Source organism: Agelaius tricolor, unplaced genomic scaffold (genome assembly GCF_023055355.1).
Source record: "Agelaius tricolor isolate 1412-34295 unplaced genomic scaffold, bAgeTri1.0.p SCAF_15, whole genome shotgun sequence".
Lineage (NCBI taxonomy): Eukaryota > Metazoa > Chordata > Aves > Passeriformes > Icteridae > Agelaius > Agelaius tricolor.
Window position 1 is genome coordinate 2,049,268 of NW_027269275.1, and position 23,347 is coordinate 2,072,614.

General features: G+C 45.7%; 1 protein-coding gene across 1 annotated transcript in view; it reads left to right on the top strand.

Moving 5' to 3' along the window:
- BEAN1 (brain expressed associated with NEDD4 1) overlaps positions 1-17,354 on the top strand; it is a 63,451-nt gene extending 46,097 nt beyond the window's left edge. Inside the window, exons 3-5 of the mRNA XM_071440188.1 lie at positions 2,295-2,504; positions 5,897-6,038; positions 16,625-17,354. Of these exons, the coding sequence (XP_071296289.1) occupies positions 2,295-2,504; positions 5,897-6,038; positions 16,625-16,856 (584 nt within the window). The 3' untranslated portion in view covers positions 16,857-17,354. The remainder of the gene's footprint in view (positions 1-2,294; positions 2,505-5,896; positions 6,039-16,624) is intronic.
- Positions 17,355-23,347: the final 5,993 nt, after the last annotated feature.

Here is a 23,347-nt window from a genome sequence, read left to right on the forward strand (position 1 = left end):
CAGCAGTTTATCACCAATTCCATTTCAGGGCTATTTGACATTAAATTGATGACCACAAGCCTGACAATGCGTGGGGCAACCTCACACCCCAGGCTCATGTTCTCATCATGCTGACAACAAAGTTAATTCTTCTTTTACCTTTGCAAGTCAGCCAAAATTACCAATAAATTTCCTGACACTTCTTCCAGTTCAGGAGTTAATCCCTGCAGCCAGGACTTAAACTGCCACTGCTGTGATATTTGCATCTCTCAAAGGCAGAATTTGCAAAAATCTGAAAATACAAGGCCTTGGAAAGGCAGGGAGGGTGTGTTGGACACATTACCAACAGAGATAGTTTTAAAAATGTACAAATGAGAAACACGATTCAAATTTTGTAAAGTTTTGGGAATCTGAGTTCTAGCACAAGGGCCTTACTCCCCAAACATATCCCATACCCAAAACTTCTTTGCACTGAATATTAACTAGGACACTTGTCCATAACCTTTGATTTAACACTACAGCATGAGTTTCATTCTCAGAAAATTCAGGCTTGGTTTTTGGCACAAGATACTTGGTAAAAACTCAGCACATTTCTTGGCTGTCTGTCCTTAATGCCTATGAAGATCCTCAGGCAACAGTCAAGTGCTTCCAGAAAATTAACAATACTCCTCTACATGCTAATTCCCCTGTGTCATGTGTAGGTTTCTAGTTGGTTCTCTCAGTCTCAAGCATCAGCCAATGATAACAAACACTGGCTTGGAGCCATTGTCTTCTTTCTAAACTTATTGTAAATGCAAATCAAGAGGTGTCTCCCAAAGGAAAAGAGCAAACCTTGCTGAGACCTCTCTGATAGCATCTATCCTTGTAAGCAGCACTGCACTTCCTAAAACACATACTCACTCCACACAAGACTCAAAAGAGAAAATTTTGTTATCCCTGATTTCATCAGGAAATAAATTCTGTATTTGTTCAACTGGCACATGGCCAGATAAAAAATATATATCCAGGCCAGATTTGACAGCCAAGCTTGGTATATGGCATCAGTAAAATTTTGGTTTACTGATTACTGATGCTGAGCAGCTAATGGGAGGTTTGGGGTTTTTTGGGGTTTGTTTTGGTTTGGTTTTTTTCTTTTTTTTTTGGGGGGGGGGGGGGGGGGGAGAGGGGGGATTCTGTCTGCTAAAATCCTAAATAATTTTTCCCCAATTTCCTCTCTTTACCATTAGCAATTTAATCCCCCATAAATACATTTCTGGGCAATTTATTCCCATGCATAATCGTGCTATCAGTTGTTTCTCTAAGGGAATATTGTTGTTTAACCTTTGATACTGCCCCTGTGGCCTGTCTCAAAAGGATGTTTCACTTGGCAATAAATTACTGTAGTTTTTCTTCCTTAAGAAGATTTATTACTGAACACAAATAATACATTTAAAGATTTATTTTTTTTAACCAGAGTAAAGCAGTTGCAACCAAACAATCCCACTCTGGACGAGTCTCTTCCTGCACTACAAATCAGTTTCTTGGGATGCTGAGTCCCCTCATAAACCAAAGCAAGCTGTGTGCCACAAAAGGAGGCTCCTGAGCTTCATTCTTGCCCAAAATTTTCTCTGGAAATCCTCAAAACCTTCTTACACCCCTGACAACAGGCAATTCATCTGTTCCTCTTGTGTCAGCCTTGAGTCAGGACCGGGAGTGAGGTGACACATGGACTCCAGGTCTCTTCAGCAGGCTAAATCTGAGTTTCTAATAAACCCATTCTTTTATACACCATTCTGATACAGGTGGGCCTGTTGGTCATTTAATCAACACCCCATTACACATTTGGCTAATTAAGAAGACACCCTTGGTAAACATCTTACCAAAGAAAACAAACATCTTACCAAAGAAAACAAGGCACCAACTGCAAGATTGTTTTAATTCTTTCTCTCAGCCTTCTCAAAACTCCCCAGAACAATTCCTGGGAAAGAAATTCTGGCTTTCTCTCTCTGACCAGACTGTCACATCCACACCTCTTGCAGTTCACCTTTTGGGATTTCCACTTTGCTCCTTGTGCACTTCAGTTCTTTCAGCATCAGTCAGTTCATGGTACAAGGAGTCTTGGCAGGAAGAAGCCACCAGAACTGTGGATCACAGAGCCCTGGCTCCAGCAGGATATTCCCAATAAACAGGGCAGCTACTGCCCATGTCCCGCTGGAGTCAGCTCCCGGCAGCCCCAGGGATGGGGAATAACTGGGATTTCCCCAGGAGCAGGGGCAGTGCAGTGGCTGTGGGACCCCTGTGACAAGTGACACATTCTCCTCTCTCTCTGTTCTCAGCAATTGCCTCGAACCAGAGCAGCGCTTCCAGCGCCTTCCCGAGCCCCGGGGAGCACGGCGGTGACAGCAGCCTGCTGGTGTCCCCGCTGCTGGTGGCCGGCGTGGTGATCGGGCTGGTGCTGCTGCTCTCCTGTGCCACCATCGTGGTGGGCAGCCTGCGCAGGGACAGCCGGGCCCGCCGGCCCCGCCCGGGCACGGCAGCTGCGGACGGTAAGGGAGCACCGGGAACAGGGATGGGAATGACATCCAATAACAGGATCAGTCACGGTAAGGGAGCACCGGGAACGGGCAGGGCTGGGAATGACATCCAATAACGGGATGGGAATGACATCCAATAACGGGATCAGTCACGGTAAGGGAGCATCAGGAACAGGCAGGGATGGGAATGACATCCAATAACGGGATCGGTCACGGTAAGAGAGCACCAGGAACGGGCAGGGATGGGAATGACATCCAATAACGGGATGGGAATGACATCCAATAACGGGATCGGTCACAGTAAGAGAGCACCGGGAATGGGCAGGGCTGGGAATGACATCCAATAACGGGATGGGAATGACATCCAATAACGGGATCGGTCACGGTAAGAGAGCACTGGGAACGGGCAGGGATGGGAATGACATCCAATAACGGGATGGGAATGACATCCAATAACGGGATCAGTCACGGTAAGGGAGCATCAGGAACAGGCAGGGATGGGAATGACATCCAATAACGGGATCGGTCACGGTAAGAGAGCACCAGGAACGGGCAGGGATGGGAATGACATCCAATAACGGGATGGGAATGACATCCAATAACGGGATCGGTCACGGTAAGGGAGCACCAGGAATGAGCAGGGATGGGAATGACATCCAATAACGGGATGGGAATGACATCCAATAACGGGATCAGTCACGGTAAGGGAGCACCGGGAACGGGCAGGGATGGGAATGACATCCAATAACGGGATCGGTCACGGTAAGGGAGCACCGGGAACGGGCAGGGATGGGAATGACATCCAATAACGGGATGGGAATGACATCCAATAACGGGATAGGTCACGGTAAGGGAGCACCGGGAACGGGCAGGGCTGGGAATGACATCCAATAATGGGATGGGAATGACATCCAATAACGGGATGGGAATGACATCCAATAATGGGATCGGTCACGGTAAGGGGGCACCGGGAATGGGTAGGGATGGGAATGACATCCAATAATGGGATCGGTCACGGTAAGGGAGCACCGGGAATGGTGCTGGGAATGACATCCAATAACGGGATCGGTCACGGTAAGGGAGCACTGGGAACCGGCAGGGGTGGGAATGACATCCAATAACGGGATGGGAATGACATCCAATAACGGGATCGGTCACGGTAAGGGAGCACCGGGAACGGGCAGGGATGGGAATGACATCCAATAACGGGATCGGTCATGGTAACGGAGCACCGGGAATGGTGCTGGGAATGACATCCAATAATGGGATCGATCACAGTAAGGGGGCACCAGGAATGCCTGTCCGGGAACGGGCAGGGCTGGGGAACAACATGGAATAACGGGATCAGCGGCTGCGGACGGTAAGGAGCATTGGGAGTGCCTGACCGGGAACGGGCAGGGATGGGAATGACATCCAATAACGGGATGGGTGACGGCAGCCTGGCTGGGTAACGCAGCTCTGTGCCGGGTTCCCACTCAGGTCATGGTTAACAGAACCAGACAGTGCCGCCAGCACCTCCTGAACAGCTCATTTCCCTCGGTGTGGGATTATTCTCTGTTCTATTTTCACATCCCCCTATAGCCTTGGTGCAGCATTTGCTGGAATTTCTAATTCTTGGAATGGCAAAGCTGTTCTCATTCAGCCAAGTGCGCCAGCCTACAACAATCACTGGGCAAATGCAGTTTGTCTGAGTGCAGAAGTGACTATCTGTCTGGAAACAGAACACAACAGGGCACCCAAATGTCATTAAACTGTCACCATCATTAACAGTGTCATTGATGACATCGGTGTCACCACAGCCATCATCGTTAGAGACTCAAAAAGGTGCCAATTCCTACCTCCTAACCAAAATAAAACCCATAAAACAAAACCAACACATAACCAAAAAAACCTTGAAGATTAAGGAGTTCATTTTTGAGTAGTGTTTTCAACCCTTTTGGGCTTTGCTGACAAGAAGCCACTTTGTCAAGGAAATGAGAGAAAATTATTTCTATTTGAGGAAAAAAAAAAAACAGTTTTAAAAGTTACTGTGTAATTCTTCAGACAGTAAAAATTCCAATGATTAATGGAGGAGCATCAACAACCACGTCCCCTGTGAGCAGGCTCCTCCACCTGCAGGTTGTTATGGGTGCAGTTCTGTGCAGATCATTGAGGGTTTTTTTTTTTATATAGAAAAGCCAATAATAGTGAAACACATAAAAATGCATTGGCTTAAATGTTGTTTTCACTGAGGTAAATTAAGTAGCCATTGAAGTCAATTGAAGTTAATTTAGTAATTTGGACCAGGAATTCTTATGTCTAAACTAAACAAATCTCCTAGGATCAGTTTGTCCCCTTGGAGCAAGGAATCATTTCTTTTTGGCTTTTCCAGAAATATTTATCCAGATAAGTGAATAATGTCTATATTTTGGGAATCAAATTTAGAGTAAAAAAAAAAATTGAAATGCAAACTCCCATGGCAGAGGAAAATAAAAACAAAATCCAGAAAACTAATGTCTGCTATTACAGTAATATCAGTTTTCCTAATTTTCAGCAGCTACATTGACAATTCAAAAGTTAAACCCAAACTGGAGTTACTGTTTGACCAATATTTTGGCATGATAAAATACTGACCAATAAGCTTTAATCACTGTGTTTAAATCTATTACTCTGATAGCTTCAACTCCTTGAAAAAGCCTAGAGCCAGGCAAAAAACAGAAAGGAAAATTCCTAAACTCCTTGTTAGATACAACAATGCTAGAGCTGGGGAGATATTCAAAAGAATAATCCTAAACTAAATTGTGCCACACTACATTACATGGACACACATGCACTAATTAGCCTCTAACAGGAAAATAGCACTAAACTCTTAATATTTGTGGAGCTGGGAAGCTCTTGCATGGAAGCATTAAGAAATCCCTTTGGGAACAAGCAGGATGATTTTTCTGTGCTATTTTCCAGCTTTCCCCATTTTTGTCAGTGTTTATTGAGAGCAGCATTTTCTCAGCAATCAAACCCCTGCCCCTCCTGTTACACCCCTCCCAGAATGTACAAACTTGCCATGGATGCACCTGCTGGAATTTCAGCTACCCCACAAACAGCTGAAGCTGCACATGGTAGAACCCACACTCCTTTTCAGCCTTTGAGGCCCCAGAAAAGCTTTGGAACTTCCATCTGTGTTGTAGGGCAGCACTAAAGGCACAGTCCCTGTGCCAGAGCCTGAAACACCCCAGTTCACCTACAGATGGGCTTCATTTACTCCTAAAGGAATAAGAATATCCCATGAAAACTGATTGCTCCAAAATACCCACAACTGCTGTGCCTCAGGAAGGGTTTGTTTTGTGATTTGTGGCAGTGTTATAAACGAGTGACAGAGCACCCAGCACGGAGGGGAAGAGCAGCCAATGTAAATTCTTGTTTTGCAGCTCCAGATGGTTTCTCCCACGGCGGCTCCTCTGCAGAGCTGAGATCCACCTGCAGCGAGGAGCTCCCCCCAGCCTGTGATTTTGACTCCTACCTGGATATACTTTCTCAGGTGAACATCATGTATCCTGATCCACCTCCATGGTAAGCACTTGCCTGACATTCTCAGGGTTACAGCCCTGCACTGGCAAAGCCCACTGCAAAAATTCAGCTCACACAAATTCTGAATACAGACAGACCTTGTTTAGCTTGAGTGTAAGTTGAAGTTTTCCTTAGCAGAAGACATTTTTACTAAAAGATGGACAGGAATTCTCATTCAGTGTTATTCACATTCAGATTTATCATAGTGATGATATACTAATGAAGCACACAAGAGGAATCACTTAAAATCATCTTTCTTTGAAAGAAATGCCTTTACAAGTCAAAGTTTCAAAGTCAAAAATACATACTTTTTCCAAGAATTTCCATGTTACATTTATTACTGACCTTGAGAATATTCAGATCAGAGGAAACAGAAAAACAAAATTCCAGAAATTATACAGCAGCTCCTAAATTGTGCCCCCACATTCACAGGTCCAGGCTCCCTCGTGAGCCACAGGAGCTGCACTTTGGGCCATGGGCATCTCCTTTATGTGCCTCAGGCCCCTTGAGGTCCAGAAATGAAGGAATTCAGTCACTCCCTCCAATGAACCAACAGAAATCATTTTAAGCAGAAGATCACTTCAAGCTTTCTGTAGTGCTGTGTGTTACCAACAGCAAACACAGGTTGGACAGCCATGCCCCCCTTTCTTTTTCTCTTTTTTTTGATTCCTTTTCAGCAGACTCTTTTTGAGTTAAAGCACTATCAGACCAGCCCTTTTCTGACTGTGATATAGAGCAGCTCAGCAGTATGAGCACACCAGACATGGATCTTTGCTTTGTTTATTCCATGCATGTTCTACAAGCAGCAGTTATGTATTACCTGCTACTCCTATATAACTAATGGGCTTTTAGGGATTGTGTAAATATTTTACCAGAAAACTCACATGTGAAAAATTACTCTGAGCCTGGCATCTAAATGTGTAGAATTTCATATAAACCCACTTAGGAATTTAGACTGGATTTTGGGCTTACACCCACGAATCTTTCCTAATAAAAGGCAGCCAGCTGACACCCAGCAACTCTGAGTGGGCAGCTGGCCAGATTCCTGAGAACAAACTGACAATATATTCTTTAGCAGGCAGATCATCAAAGATTATACCAAAGGATGCTTCCATTTCCAGTTGGAAACAGACACAGAGAAGTTTTTTTCCATTTCTGTGGGGTTGTGTTTGAAGGAGATATGAGTGACACAGGACAGCACAGATTGTCCCCAGTTTGCAGTAAATTCTGCAGTGGCTCTGTAACAAGCCTGGCAAGGGTTAATTATCTTGTGTCCTACCTGTTCTCAGAATATTCTGGGACACATAAAGGCGTCCAGCCACTGCCTCCTCAGGATTCCTGCTGGGCTGAGTGTCCCTGAGGATCCACTCTGCCCACACTGGAAACCACTGCTCACCCCAGCAATTACAGCCCTGCATCACAGGGCCAAGGTAGAGATTATTGTCAATGCTTTGGCTGCTTTCTCACTGCCATGCAGTTTAATATTTTAGAAAAAGTAGCTTTGGCAAATCATCAAAATCTTAATAAATTTTATATCTTAGCAGCACAACTTGGGGAACTTCAGGGAAAGAAGATGGCTGAAAGCAAAGCTACATGGAGACTTTCAAACTTGCTATTAATGCATTCTCCAGACCATTGTAACTGTTCAGAAAAGCACTGGGGGAGAGGCCCTGTCTGATTAACTGCATTATGTAAAGCCTGAAAAATTCCTGTACATCTCCCTTTATATTCTCCTGCATGGCATAACACTGCAGTGTCTGTTTTTAATTAGTAGAGCATGGAAATTATTTGAAAGTTGACTGTCAGACATGGCCTGGAAGCAGAAACAAGACATGCCTGACCTTGTGCATTTAAAATATTAACTCCCTGGGATCAATCTCATTGCATATGATAATATTTTGAAGAGTAGGTTTACTGAAACATAGCACTGCCTAAATGAATGTAATTCCTCCTCCTAATTCCTGGAGGGCAAGATGTAATTTAAAGCTAAACTAGCATGGCCAAAAGCTAATGATGCAGCTGTGGCATCAGCAAAACAGAAATTGAGAGCAGCAAGGAAAGCAACTGCACTGGTAAATAACTCTTAAAAATCTTTGAAGTGAGAGAGTTCAGTGAGTGAAAAGCAGTGGGTGCTGCCAGGAAAATTTCCTTTTGTCCACCTGGTGCTGCAAGGCCACCTGCATTGCAGCCCCCAGCCAGGAGTGTGCAGCTCCTCACCCCTCCTGCCAGACCACACACTGCAATGGTGTCAGCAGAAAGCCAACACTCTATCTGGCCCAGGGGTGGTTAGGTAGATTTTATAGCTGAGCTTTAAACCACAGAATGAGTGGAAAAGGGATTTAAGGGGAAGGCTGATGAAGCACAGAGTCAGTCCCCATGTCTGTGGCTGAGGGAGATCTCCCTGTTCAGGCCTGCCCACTCCCAACTCTCCAGCTGGAAGTCCAAGAACTGTTCATACAAAACACTATTTATAGAAAAAAATGTTATTGGTAAATTAATCTATGAAAAATGCCTTGGGATATTAGTATTTGCTCTGATCTCTGAATCACAAGTTTCATTTGTGACTTGATCTGATTATCTGCACAGACACTTCCACTAACCCCTTTCTTGCATTAGATTTAGAGGGATGCCAGGCATGGAATTCTGTCATTAGCCTGCTGTAGTTGCAGGGTGGCTGCAGAGAAGCCATTTGGTCAATTTGTTTTGACAGGCCAAAATATACAGTGCTGCTATCTATAAACATCCCTTTAGGACAGTTAATGGCTTTTTAATGAATCTCAGATCTGTGCTAGCATCTGTCACATTGATTTTACATGAGGTGTAGATGGGAAATATAAAAAAAAATACAGAGGGTATGAACCAAACAGTTTCAGAATATGAGGAGTTTGTATTTCAGAGAATATTTCTGATATGTACAGATACTGGCAGCAGGGCTGGAAGTCAATGTTTCACAGTCTGTGTCACCAGACATGGCAAAGCCTTTGTTTCTAAGAAACTCAGTGTGAGAAAGATGATCCAAGTGATCTCCCAACAATTCTAAGCCCCAGAATTCTAATCCCTCCAAATGAGCAAACTGAACACATCCAGCCAGGACAGAAGACAACACAATCTCCCTGCCACACCTTACCTATCACCATGGTCAATATGGCTTGGAAAGAAACTCTGGAAAGCCTGTAAATCCAATATCTGCCATTTTGTTCAGCAGTCACTGTGCTGGTGGGAGTAAAACCACACTGTTGGCACTGTGGGGATGAAACCTTTCTAGACAGAAATCATGAGCTCACATTCTCTGTGCTGAGTTCTTTGTAACACACACTTCCAGTGAGCATTGCTGGTTATCTTCTTACAAAGATGTAGGAAGGAAGCTGGTTAAAAATTAGTTGAGTTCACATGTTTGAAGTGGATTGAATTTGGTTGAACAGCACCAACCAAAGTCCAAGTAAATGAAAAACTATTACGTTTTCTTTAGGAGACTCAATAAAATCCAAGCAATGAGGAGATTTCACACCAGGAGAGGAATTTTATCAACTTCTCACCTTGTGGCCAGGGAAAATGCATCTCACTCCACTGCATAAGGGCTTTTTCACTCCTTAGTGATTGGATATTAATGGCATGTACAGAGCTTTAGGCAACCAAGGTGATTGCCTTTTCATCTGAGACTCATGAGTGTCTGACACAGAGCATCCCTGAGGAATGAGTGCTCAGGAGATGCAGGGATTTACCTTCAGGAATGGTCCCAATGGAAGCCACAGAAGTCCTCTCCAAACTTCACACTGAATGTTCCCCACAGGGCACATGAAGTAAAAAGCCCTTAGGCCCCTCTATCCCAGCATTCATATTAAATCCCATTGTGTGAGGGTTTGCTTGTGGGCTCACTGTTCCTCAGCTGGTCACCCTGCCTAATCTACAGAGGATCTGTTCTAGAGAAAATTGTCTTATTTAGGCTTGATAAATCCCAGTATTCTCAATAACCATGTTCAGCCTGCATTGTTTAAATGGGCAAATCAATTTAAAAATTACTTTAAAATGGCAAAAGGAAATGCTCCTGTCTTAAAGTCAGACACTAATTTCCCTTTAAATATATATTTTTAAAAGCCTACTTAAGGGACTTTCTTTTTTAAGACATTCTTTCCCATTCCCCACTTCTGAGGATGCAAGTTAGCCAAGCCATCCTCCTGGATTTTCTTGAAAGGCAGAATTGGGCTCGCAGGGAACTGACATTAAATCTTGCTATATTGTTCTGTATTCCTTTGCCCAGGCTGTTTTCCTGAGAGCAAACCAGGTGAGGAGCTTTTCCCACATTACAGTGACAGCTGGCAAAGCATGAGAGGGACTTTTGGGGTTAAGTTCAGCTCTTACTTCATTACCCCCACTGAGATTTTCAGTTAGTAAGGTAAAAAATGCCACTGGAAATATGACAGGTTTATAATTCCATAAGGTATCATGACATGAGCTAAAACTCTCAATTCCTTTAACTCCAAATTCCTCCCTTCACATCCCAGTGCTATTCCTCATCAGTATCAGGGAAAGAAACAAGTAAATTCCTAATTATTTTGGCAAACTTCTTATTTCAAGCTTAAGTTTGTTTACAGCCAATTTACGAGCATTTCTTTCTGTGGCATTTGCATTCTTCTTAATTATTCACACCTTTCTTTTTCTTGTCTTTGTAGTCAAAAATGCTCTCACACCTCAGCCTGTGTGTTGGGAGGCTGGGGCACAAAATTCCCTTTGCTTTCTGTCATCAAAAAGATCTGTGGGCACCTTCTGATCAACCTCTCTTTACACCTGCCCCAGTTCCACTCTGGAGGTGCAAATTATTGCTGCAGAAAAACCACCCTGCAGCAGTGAAAGCAGCAACATCTGATGGAAGGGAAGCACCAAGGATTTCTAACCAGAAATCTACAGTGCCACGCAGAGCAACCTCAACTTAAAGCTGCCAAATACTTGATGAGTGTACTTTAAAAACAAAGAGTATTTTTCTCTGATTTCCCAGTTGCATATTGCAGCCAGTATTTCCTTCACCTGCTCAGAATTCATTCCTGGAATGATTACAGCACAGCCCTTTCTTGGAATATGATCCTAAAACTTGTCAATTGGAAAACTTCCCCAAACATCAGCAGGTTCTGCTGACATTCAAGAATTGCTGGTGGTGTTCAGAATCCTGTTTGTGGATTAACTCCATGGCTTGGGAAGCTACAAATTTTTATTTAACTGATTCTTGTTACTCAATCAGTGCCCAGCATCCTTTACTGTGCAATGGTTACAGAAATCCAGAGAGCAAACACTGCTGATGGCCAAGTAGCTTTTACTATGTATAAAATTAATGCCAGGCTGAATTGTATAATATGAAATCTTCATCCTAGAATGACTTGTTTTATTTAAAACATTTATTTCAATTGTTTAAAGCTGCCCAATTATGATGAAACTGCATTATATTGCTTCCAAATGTTATCTGATTTATGTTTTCATGAAAACAGTTTACACTTCATTTCATTTTTCCTCTGGAATATTTATCCATCCAAGTTGTAACTTCCTCAAGATTATCTTGACCAGAGTGCAGAACAGAGATGCAGCCTTTTAGTGCTCATTAACACAAACAGCCCTATTGTACTTCTAAGGAATTGGAAATTCCAGAAATAACTAGGGACAGAAAAAAAGACAGAAAAAACCTAAATTCCACCTTTCCTGTCTCTTCAATAGTTAATTTAATTGGACCCTAGATGTTTACTTGAACAATACCTTGGGTTACATTTTTTACTATTTAAAAACATTAAAATAAATATGTAAATAAATATGCTTAAAATTAGAATCTCAAATGGAAAGTGTCAATATCAAAAATAAACCTAGCAAAATATCCTAGCTCATGACAATGTGATTAGAGAAGCAGTTCTGGCAGAACTGATATATTTCCCCATGGTAATAATAAATCACCAAAGAAAATATGTATTCTAGGAAAACACACCTCAAAGGACACATGGGCAGATTTCCAGGCTGCTCTCCTACCATCCTGGCTGGGAGCAAATTGTGCCATCACAGAAGGCAGAGTTCAGCATCATCAGCTCAACTGCCTACAGGAGCATCAAACTCATCATTATTTTTTTCATCTGAACCTTCTTTAGAGAGTTACAGCACAATTGTTCTGATTTCAGCTTTTCTGTTAGGTAACATCTTCATGGAAACATCCTTTGTGCTGTTTCATCCCAGCTCCAGCCTGCCAGCACACAGATGTTCCAGATCCAGGGGCCCTGTTTGCCATTTTCAAAGAACACAAAATGGAAACAGTGCAACAGGAGCACTTTTAGCAGAGTTAGAACATACAACAAAAGAACAAAGTGAACTATGAGACATCTACAGCACAAAGAATTCTTCATTCCCAGCTCTGCCTTTTTTCACTTCTTGTTGTTGGCATCTTAAAAAGTTCTGTCAGCAGAACCTTCTTCCTGCCCCAGAGAGGGGCTCCTAATTTATGAATGCCAGCCAGTTAAAGAAGCTCTTTGGGGTTTCCCTGGCAATAAACCCATCCTAATACTCACTGCAATGACACCCAACAAATTCCCAAAGTTCTTGCCCCTCCTGCCACGCTCTGAGTCAGCAAGGTCATCCTGGAGAGCTGCTGCCATTTTTGAGCATCATTCCTCACCCTGCAGATCCCATTTACCTGCAGTAGGATGCTCACAGACATCAGCCTCCCTTGCTTTTCCCAGGGAAATTATTCCTTTAAAAACTCAGTAGTGTGTCTGAACACAGCAGTGCAGGAATTGTAACAAAAACAAGGCCCAAACCATGCAGACAGCATTGCACATTTCAAGGGCAGTAACCCCTTCCTTCTCATCACTGCCTGCTGATACTGCACCTCCAGACAATACAAGTTTTACAAAGCAGAGGATTAAAGTGGATTCACTACAAGTACTGCAGCCAAGGATTTTTTCAGGGCAGTGTAATGAGTCCCTGTGCTCCATTATTTATGTTATGGTAACACAACACTTTCCAAAAGCATTTGCTTTCCTGTCTAAAAGGATTTTCCTGTGACTGCTGTAGTGAACTTCAAGCCTGAGCTACTTTGTACATGTCCAATATCTTCCCAGAAATGAATTTGCCAGATAAAATAGAACTATTGTGGTGGGTTTTGTAAAAGATGAACAAGTATTTTTGTTTTTCCACTTCATGGTCCTGTATTTTCAGTTGCAAAACATATATATGTAAATGAATCTATACACAGATATAAATATACCTGTACACCCACATATGCATGTACACACATATATTACACACCCTTTTGTGGGTATCACTCCCTTAGCTGTTCCTGAAGTTGCAATCTGATGATTTGTGAGCTGCAGTCTCAGACCTCCCCCCTTCCTTTGTCTCCCCCATTTCCACTTCCCTGGTGCTCCTGGTGCCCCCCAGCTAAACTGGGAGCTTCTGACTGAGGCAGACAATCCAGGAGAAATCTGGCCCAGAAAAGACTCACACATTAAATACAAAATAAAAAACCAAACCAAAACAAACCTCCCAACCTCCCCACCACCTCCAAACCTTTTTGCCTGTTTAGCTCCAGATTGGGGATCAAGGTCTGGCTTTATTTTAAAATGACAGTAAGGTTTTAGTCCAGCATCACTCACACCAATACTTGCTAATCACCTGAAAGAAATTATTGCTATTGAAATTTTTTCTAAGTAAGCCTTCAATTCTTTTGAGGAATGGTTTTCCAACCACAACCATACAGTGGATGCTTGTCCAACTCAGTATTATTTCTTATAATACTTGCTTAAATTCTCTAATCAAAAAGATCTTGTAAAGTCATAGAAGTTTACATATTAAAGTCTCCTTGAAAGAGAGACTGTAAAATAGAATTCATCCTTGTACAGTTGATAATGCATTATTTATCCTACAGGAATGCCTCTATAATAGCAGTCAGAAAGCACAACCAAAGTACTAAAGCTGTTAAACAGAGGGGGCAAAATCACACTACAAAACAAACAAAAAAAAGAAAAACAAAAAAAAAAAATTAAAAACCCACAAAACACTTGGAAACAAAGAAAAAATACAAAGTTGAAGTCTCTTTTATGACCTTAATTCATGTCCACTCTGCCCTCACCAGAGAGTGCTAGGAACCTTATCTGCAGAAGCAGAGCAGGAGCTGTTTGCAATGTCAGCTCTACAAGCAAAGATCCCATGCATAGAAAAGAACACAGGAAATGAACATCAAGATCATAAACTGATAATGAAATACAAAAAGTTATTACAAAAAAACAAAACCCACAACTATTTGAATTATTTGTCATTCTCTCCATGGCCACAACAATCTGTAGGCACCGCTGTGAAGCTGCCAAAAAGCTGTTTAATTGAAAGTCTGGCATGTGTTTTTTACTACCTTACTCACTTTTTAAAATGTGATCTTAATTGCCAAAAATGAGGGGAAAGAACATTACTTGCTTTTGGAGAAAAAAAGATAATTCTTTTTATTCATCATATATATGAAGGACAAAATGCCCCAACACCAATACGTTGATATTTGGAACTAAACATTAAAATGCCAACTCCCAAATACCATAACTCCCACCATTTACTTGACCCTTCAAGGTCTCCTTCCTAAGGGATCCTTTCCCTGTTTATCCCAGCCAGCAGTTCAGTTCTACAAAGCTGAGCTGTGCTCCAGGAAAGGCATTCAATTAAACCCAAGGCAGAGGAATCATCTGCAGATGATCAGGTAACAGCAGCAAGAAACAGTTCCCACTGTGCCCATTTCTCCTTTAGGTCAGTGGCAGATTTCCCAGAGCAAGGAGACAGAGAAGTTTCTTCCCTTTTCCTTCCTTGGCAGAGGATTCCAAATTTTCCCCCTTGAAACTCCCCTTGCTGAGGGCTTTTCTGAATGGAAACTTTTCCCCTGTGCTAACGGGCCCAGTAAGTGCTCTCTGTTAGCCTGATTAAATCAGTCAAAACCTGAGGAGACATTTTAAATAAATTCACCGGGCTTTGGGTCAGCAAAATGTAAATGAAGTAAAGATGCAGCTCATAGGAATCCTGCAAGTGGCTGTTTCTTTACCCTCATGGAGCTCAAGGAGAGTGGAGGACATCAGGTCCTCAGTCTCTGATGGAAGTCTAAGAACTTTTCAAAGACTACCATGTATGTTTGAAAGCTTCAGTGTGTTCAGTAGGGGCTGGAGTCACATCTTTTCTACATGCTGTAAAAAAAACCCCAATTCTACTTCCTAACATGCTGGGACTTTTCTGAAATATCTAGCAGCCCTATTCAGGGATTTCAGAACAGACTTGTGTTCTTAAATATTATTTTCTGATGGGGAAATTGAAATTTTCTAGTGTGAATTTAAAGCCATTGTCCTTATGAATATAAAAGTAAGATGAAATGGAGGTAAAAATAAAACCACCCATGGATATTAGAGTTTAGTTACGTAGCACTCTGATTTCACTTTCTTACCTCTCCCTCCCCAAGAACCATTTCCATCACCCAGACTGGGGTTTGGGAGCTTGGATTAGCCTGGCAGTAACAGAGGTACAGGGGCACAGTGTGTGCCTGCAGTCTGCTGAGAAAACACATGCTCAACATCCCAGTTTTCAGGAAATATCCCAGATCTTAATTGCTCTGCAGTTAGTGTGGCTGAGGAAATAGGTTCTTAATTTGTCTGGCTCCAGCAGAAATGTTTTTCAGGTTAACTCAGTAGAGAAAGGGTTTTTGTTTGTTTTGTTTTGGGTGGGTTTTGGGTGTGGTTTTTTTTGTTTGTTTGTTTGGGGGATTTTTGTTTTTTGGTTTGGTTTGGTTTGGTTTGGTTTGGGGTTTTTTGTGGTTTTTTTGGATTTTTTGCTTTTTTTTATAGAAGACATTTCCTTCTTCAGGATTGGAGTTAAAATGATGCTGGAATGGGTAAACAACAGCCACACAGCAGGTCTAACATTTGAGATCATGATGTTGTGACTCTTTAGGGCCCATTTCTCCTGTAGCCAGGGAGCACAGAGCAGAGTGAGGAGGGAGCATTTCCCTGGCTGAGCCCGGTGGCACAGACAGAAGCCAGAGTGGCACCAGAGCCTGGTGCACCCCATGGAAGCCCCAAAGCACCTGCTCCGTTGCTGCTCTTTGGGAGGAGCACAAGGGGCACTGTGCCCATGCCAGAGTGAGCAGCCCCAGCGTGTGCCGGTGATGCCGCTCAGCCCTGGCAGCGCTCACCTCCCTCCCAGGGCTGCTGGCTGAGCTGCAGACGCGGCAGCCAGGGCAGCACAGCGATGGCTGCTGGAGACCGCATCACCAGCTCTCCGTGCCTCATTTCACCGCTGAAACAGCAGCACCACCTCCTCTGCCCCCGGGCTTTTCTAACCTGCCTCTCACAGGCAGGTGAGAGCGGGGATGAGCCCTGCCTGCACTGCGCTTCTGGTGACTGCACCTCTGGGATTGTCTCGGGGGGGTTTAAGTGCCATATTCTTGAGTGTCTGACATGGCAGGGTCAGCAAGGATGCGGGCCGAGGAACAAAACAGACACTCGTTTTCTTCTCACTTTACTTGCCTCTGTTATGCTGAAGTAATGTATTGTGGCATTTTTTTCCAGGAATTTCATGAATATTTCTTTTTTTTCTTTCAGCTACGATGAATGTGTGGGGCCAGGAGCAACACAAATATATATTCCCACAGATGACCCCCCCCCATATTCCCTGACGGACCCTTGCCAAAGAAATGAAATGCCTGGACACATCTGTACCCGGCAGGAGGAGGAGGCAGCCCGTGCCGCGGGGAGGCTGCGGGAGCCCGGCTCGGCCCTGGCCGTCATCTCCCGGTGCGGGGGCGGCTCCGCCGTGCGGGACAGCGGCGTGTGAGCACCGCCCGCTCCAACGGGACACCTCCGCTGGCCACCGGGCCCCGGAGCGCCGCGCTGAGGGCGGCTCTTTCCTTCGGTTCTTCTGAAGAACTCAGACCAACACAAGAATAAAACCTCTGGAAGTTTTACCAATTTTATATCTTTAAACAGGGATACAATGGGATCCCTGTGAATCCCAATGGGATTTTTTTTTACAGTGAATTTTGCAAGTTTACGTAAATTTCCCTGTTTGTGCTTCAAAGTGTTCCATGGCATCACACAGCATAAAAGAGCAGCACAGACAAGCAGTGCATCTGACCTTTCTGAAGCATTGCAGAACGCATTGAAATTAGCCACTCATAATGAAGATAAATGTTATCCAGTCGAGCCTACTTGTTGATTTTATGATACTTTGCATGTTTTAGAGCAGATGGAAAAAGAAGAGCCTTTTGTTGTCATTGTAGGTGTCTCTAGTACAGCTCATTCAGTGTATTGACAACAAAGCATTTTTAAATAACTCTTTGTCTGCGTGTTTCAGTAGGCAAAGCACTGCCTATAAAAAAAGATTATCAGTACCATGTAGAAACAAAAGAAAAAAATATTATTTTACTATTCACATTATTCCTTTGGCACCAGGCTTTCCAGGCCATTGCAAAGCCTGTTGCAAGTCTTCCTCAAAAGACACCATGCACGGGTGGAGGAGAGGTGGCGCTGGGTCCCCGGGGTGCAGCACAGCTGGGCAGGCGGGAGCTGCGCGTCCTTCTCGGCCTCGCTGCAGCCGGGGAAGGCACAGCGATCCCAGAGGGTGCTGCAGGCCGGCCCCGCACACGGCTCCCGCACACGGCTCCCGCACACGGCTCCCGCACACGGCTCCCGCACACGGCTGCACTTCCAGGCACAATCCCGGCTCTTTTCCCGTGAAGAGCGCGGCTGTTCCCGGGTGACCTCTGGGAGCTGTGTGAGCGCCGTGCAAACAGAAACTCCGGGCTGGGCTCAGTAACAGAGCCTCAGGGGCTTCGGAGCGTTCCCAGCTGTAGAGAAGGGACCAGGAAAAGGAACCCAGCGAGTGAGGCCAGGACAATGGGCTGGCAGTCCGAGGGTCCCCGGCGGTGTGCCAGGGCAGTGGGAGCTCAGCTCAGGCACAGCAGGGCCGAGGCACAGCAGGGCCGGGGCACAGCAGGGCCGGGGCACAGCAGGGCCAGGCCAGTGGGAGCTCAGCTCAGGCACAGCAGGGCCAGGGCACAGCAGGGCCAGGGCAGTGGGAGCTCAGCTCAGGCACAGCAGGGCCAGGGCACAGCAGGGCCTTGTCCCCAGGGCCGGCCAGGGCCGCACTCGCCGGAGCGTCCCCTGCACCAGCCCGGCCAGAGGGGACCGAGTGTGGCACCGAGCGGCTCCCAGAATGGGCACTGGTTCTGGGGCGGGCAGGGCAGCGGGGACCCAGCCCCTCATGGGCACCCCTTGCTCCTTTTCCCCTCCCAGGAGCCGCTGGCCAAGCCCCAGGCGCCGGCTGGGCCCAGCTCCCGGGGCTGGGGCTGCATGTGAAAGGCAGCGCTTCCCCTGGGCTGCTCACCCCGAGCTGGGCACGATCCACGGGCGGGACAGGAGGATGTGCTTCCCCCATTCCTTTGTATGGCCCAGCCAAAAAAATGCTGCAAAATTCACACTAGAGGCCAGTCCTGACATCCAACAGCAGGTGGCCAAGGAGGTGTTCATCTATTGCCTGAAACAAAACAGAGTTGGGATCCTGTTGTTCACCTCTGCCTGGAAAGTCCCATTCCTCATCTGAAATAGTCCCATAGTCTGAAAGCTTCTGTGTGTCTGGCCTAGGACACACAACCCACAAGAGAGCAAGGAGAGCTCAACCCTGTGCTTTCCTTGGGACTTTCCCCTGGAAAACTTCTTTGCTGTGTTGTTTTGAAATGTGTTACTGCAGGAAATGCACTCTACATTTTAAAGTATTTTTTAAGTTCTGTGTCTAATGGAAAACTCCAGGGTGAATCTGGGTGCTAGCAGGAAGCAGAACTGGCTGCCAGCACATCAACAGCAGGGATGGAGCTCCAGCCAGCCCCTGGGGCACCCACAAGCCTGGGCTCCATCTGGGACCAGGGACAGGAGCCAAGAAGCTGTGGCAGGGGAGCAGAGTTATCACAGGCTCATCTCCAGGAAATTTTTAGAGGTATTTTCACTAACATACAAAAAAAAAAAAAGTTTTTTACACAGAGAAAATGGAGTTCATTTTCTATCCCCACTAAAGGATATGTAAAGCTGAGTATAGTAAATATATAATGGTGTTTAAAAGGAAGCAGCATCCAAATTATTAAAATTGCACTTGGATTTTCTGTAAATACTAAATAATTTTCAACTGTAATCATCATTCAACACTCCAAAGATTGACACAATTATAATTAATACTTAGATGGGAAGTAATTATATGGTTCTTACTGCTATATAAATTATACCATTACTGAGTCATATGAACATGATGAGATATAAGGTAAGCTTGCATTTTTTGCTAAGTAGATGACAATAAATATGTATGTTGCTAAAATGAGACAATTCTTTTGCAGTTCAGCAAGATTTTCAATATTCTCAGTATACTATACCCAAAAGAACAAAAATTCACCATTTTGCACTGCAGAACTGCTGGCAGGCATTGCTAGAAGGTAAGGCTCTATTTCTCATTTGTGTTTTTAACAGGGAGAACAGCTCCTCTCCTTAAAGTTTTCATTTCAACAGTTTGGTGGCATGCAGAGCACCCTGCAATGAGAGAAACAACCCTCTTCCCCATCTCAGCGGGGGCAGAGATGCACAGAAGTGCCCCAGGGAGGTTCACTGGCAGGGCAGTCGGCAGAGAGGGAAGCACAGGGTGCTCTGTGCAGAATGGGATTGGCTTCCAGGGCTGGCTCTGCCTGCAGCCCCTGCACAGCTGCTCCTGCCCTGGAACAGGCTCTGCCTGCAGCCCCTGCACGGCTGCTTCTGCCCTGGAACAGGCTCTGCCTGCAGCTCCTGCACAGCTGCTCCTGCCCTGGAACAGGCTCTGCCTGCAGCCCCTGCCCTGGAACAGGCTCTGCACAGCTGCTCCTGCCCTGGAACAGGCTCTGCCTGCAGCTCCTGCCCTGGAACAGGCTCTGCCTGCAGCCCCTGCACAGCTGCTCCTGCCCTGGAACAGGCTCTGCCTGCAGCCCCTGCCCTGGAACAGGCTCTGCACAGCTGCTCCTGCCCTGGAACAGGCTCTGCCTGCAGCCCCTGCACAGCTGCTCCTGCCCTGGAACAGGCTCTGCCTGCAGCCCCTGCCCTGGAACAGGCTCTGCACAGCTGCTCCTGCCCTGGAACAGGCTCTGCCTGCAGCCCCTGCCCTGGAACAGGCTCTGCACAGCTGCTCCTGCCCTGGAACAGGCTCTGCCTGCAGCTCCTGCCCTGGAACAGGCTCTGCCTGCAGCCCCTGCACAGCTGCTCCTGCCCTGGAACAGGCTCTGCCTGCAGCCCCTGCCCTGGAACAGGCTCTGCACAGCTGCTCCTGCCCTGGAACAGGCTCTGCCTGCAGCCCCTGCACAGCTGCTCCTGCCCTGGAACAGGCTCTGCCTGCAGCCCCTGCCCTGGAACAGGCTCTGCACAGCTGCTCCTGCCCTGGAACAGGCTCTGCCTGCAGCCCCTGAGCAGCTGCTCCTGCCCTGGAACAGGGCTCTCTCTGCCTGCAGCCCCTGAGCAGCTGCTTCTGCCCTGTAACAGGGCCAGGCTCTGGGACCTGCTCCCCTCGGGCTGCTCCTGGGGAGGGCTGGGCAATCTAATGAACCCACAGCAGAAGGGAAAGGGGATTTTTCCCTGAAAGTGAGGCTCTTCCAAGTATCATGACCAAACTGCAGGCTCTTCTGCAGACAGACACAGAGGGCTTTTCACACGTGGCAGACAAGTCCTGTCACTGATGCTCAGTTTCTCTGCACGGTGGGAAACTCTTTGGTTTGGCTTTTCACCTTTTTAACAGGGATTTCCTGCCCTTCCACCAACTCTGTATCTGTGATTTACAAAACAAGCTGACTTTAAGTAGACTTCTGATGAGAATGGGAGATTTACATATTACCTCATGCTAGCAATGCATTGGTAAAATTGTAGAAAACTAATTCAAGTCTTTCTTTCTTCCCTCAGTAACAGTGAAATGTCCCTGGCATTGTGCTCTGGGTATGGCAGCATTTCTGACACACATCTGCCTGCTCCCTCTGGTGGCGTGGACCCTTCCATAAATTCCTGTCATCCTGTTATCACAGAATAATCTAAATAACCTCAGCTGTGCTGTCACACAGATATGAACATCACACAGCCAGAACATCCACATCCAACTGTAGCATTTTTCTGAGTTCCCACTGAATACCTGGGTTTTGTGATTCATTACAAACATATATAATTAAATAACAAACTGTGAATTGAAGGCAGAGTGTGCTTCCTTCTGTGGTATCTTACCACCACCATCACTTGCAGGAGTGCTTTAGCATTTTCTGCTCTTATTAATATTTTCAACTGAGTGAAATCCAACAAACCTGGGGGGGGAAGATTTAAAATCCAGACAGACAGCACTAGACAGAAAAAAATTAAAAATGTAAACACTAAAAAAAAATGTAAAACACTAGAGAGAGACATTTGCAGCTCTGAAGCTGCTCCAAGAGCTTCCAATGCCACTACTGCTGGTGTTGAAATTCCTTGTAATGATGCAGTAAGGACATGCTTTCATTTCTTGAAAATATTGCAGATCTTGGATAAATCTCAGCAAAGTTGACAGAATGGTGTTACTCTTGAGAAATTCATAAATTCATCTCCTGCTATCAGATATTATGCTAAACCCTTGCACAATTCTAATACTAGTGCTAAAACCCAGGCTTAACACAGGCCTTTGCTTTATTACATGGGTGAAATCAGAAAGAAAACTGGACATCCTATTTCTTGCTACATGATAACAACCCTGTATTTCTGCAGTCCCCTCTTCTGCTTCAATTTTTAGTATACTGATCTTATACAGAACTTTTAGTAAAGAACACACACGTGTTTGGGTTGGCTTCCACACTTTTTATTTTACATCTCTGGGACCACCCACAACTGAGCAACTGCTGAGGAAACAGCTCTGTGCTTCAGTCACTTACATTTGGATTTTACCTTTGTCAGAGGCCACAGGAACAAGCACTGGAGCAGTCAGGTCCCTCCTGCTCTGGGGGACAAGTCAGTGTCCAAGCTGAAGAGGGGCAGAGTCAAATTACTGAAGTCAGGAGACTGAAAAAGGCAACGTATCACCAAGGGAAAATATGAAAATGGCAAAATAGAAATAATAGGCCAATCATCCCAGAAATATTCAAACAGATCATTTTTTCAGCACAGCAAGGTGAGTAAAGATGTATTTCCTGAATGGAAACCACATCCAACTGATCTAAGTCATCTTGCTACAGTCTGACAAATTATTCCCTTCCTTACCCTACAGAAATAACTTCTACATGAAATTATGGCCACAGACTTCTGTGAAATAAAATAACAATCATCATATGAGAGAATATTTATCCATTTGTGAAGTCACACAGGGGCATAACATCATGATGGCCACAGCTGGTTACTTGAAAATTCAGATTCCGAAAATCAAGGTTAGAAAAGCATCTGGATCACAAGTGTGTTTTCCAGCTGCTGGATCCAGCCTCCCTTTAACCCCAGTGCTGCAGGGCAGTTCTCACCCCACAATGGGCACAGATCTCATTTAACCCCAGTGGAGGGCAGTTCTCACCCCACAATGGGCACAGATCTCATTTAACCCCAGTGCAGGACAGTTCTCACCCCACAGCAGGCACAGATCTCATTTAACCCCAGGGCAGAGCAGTTCTCAGCCCACAGCAGGCACAGATCTCATTTAACCCCAGTGCAGGGCAGTTCTCACCCCAGGGCAGGCACAGATCTCATTTAACCCCAGTGCGGGGCAGTTCTCAGCCCAGGGCAGGCACAGATCTCATTTAACCCCAGTGCAGGACAGTTCTCACCCCACAGCGGGCACAAACCTCTCGCGGCCAGACGTCACCAGCAGCGAGGGGTCTGAGGGCTAATCAACACACAAGTTATACCATTTGTGAACAATGACCGCTGATACCTCTGTTAAAATGTGCAAACAGTGTAAACTTTTGATGACCAGGGAGCTTTTGGTGGGTCACCAGGAGCTCCCTGCTTCGTGCAAACCAGGTTAGCGTACAGAAACACCGAGACTTGGCGCTGCGCACCAGGGAGCCACCGACATCCCGGGACACCTGAGACATCCCGGGACACCCGAGACATCCCGGGACATCCCCGCGCCCTCACCGCCCCTGTCGCAACAAGCCCCGCCCCGCGCCGCGCGCAGCCCGAGCCCTCACCGCCCTCCCGCCTTTCACTTTCGATTCGCGGGGCTCCGCCCCCCCGCCCTGACTGACAAGCGGAAGAACCAATGGTCGCCCGGCGCGCGGGCGGTGCCGGCCAATGGCGGCGCGGGGCGGGCCGCGGGGCGGGCCCGGC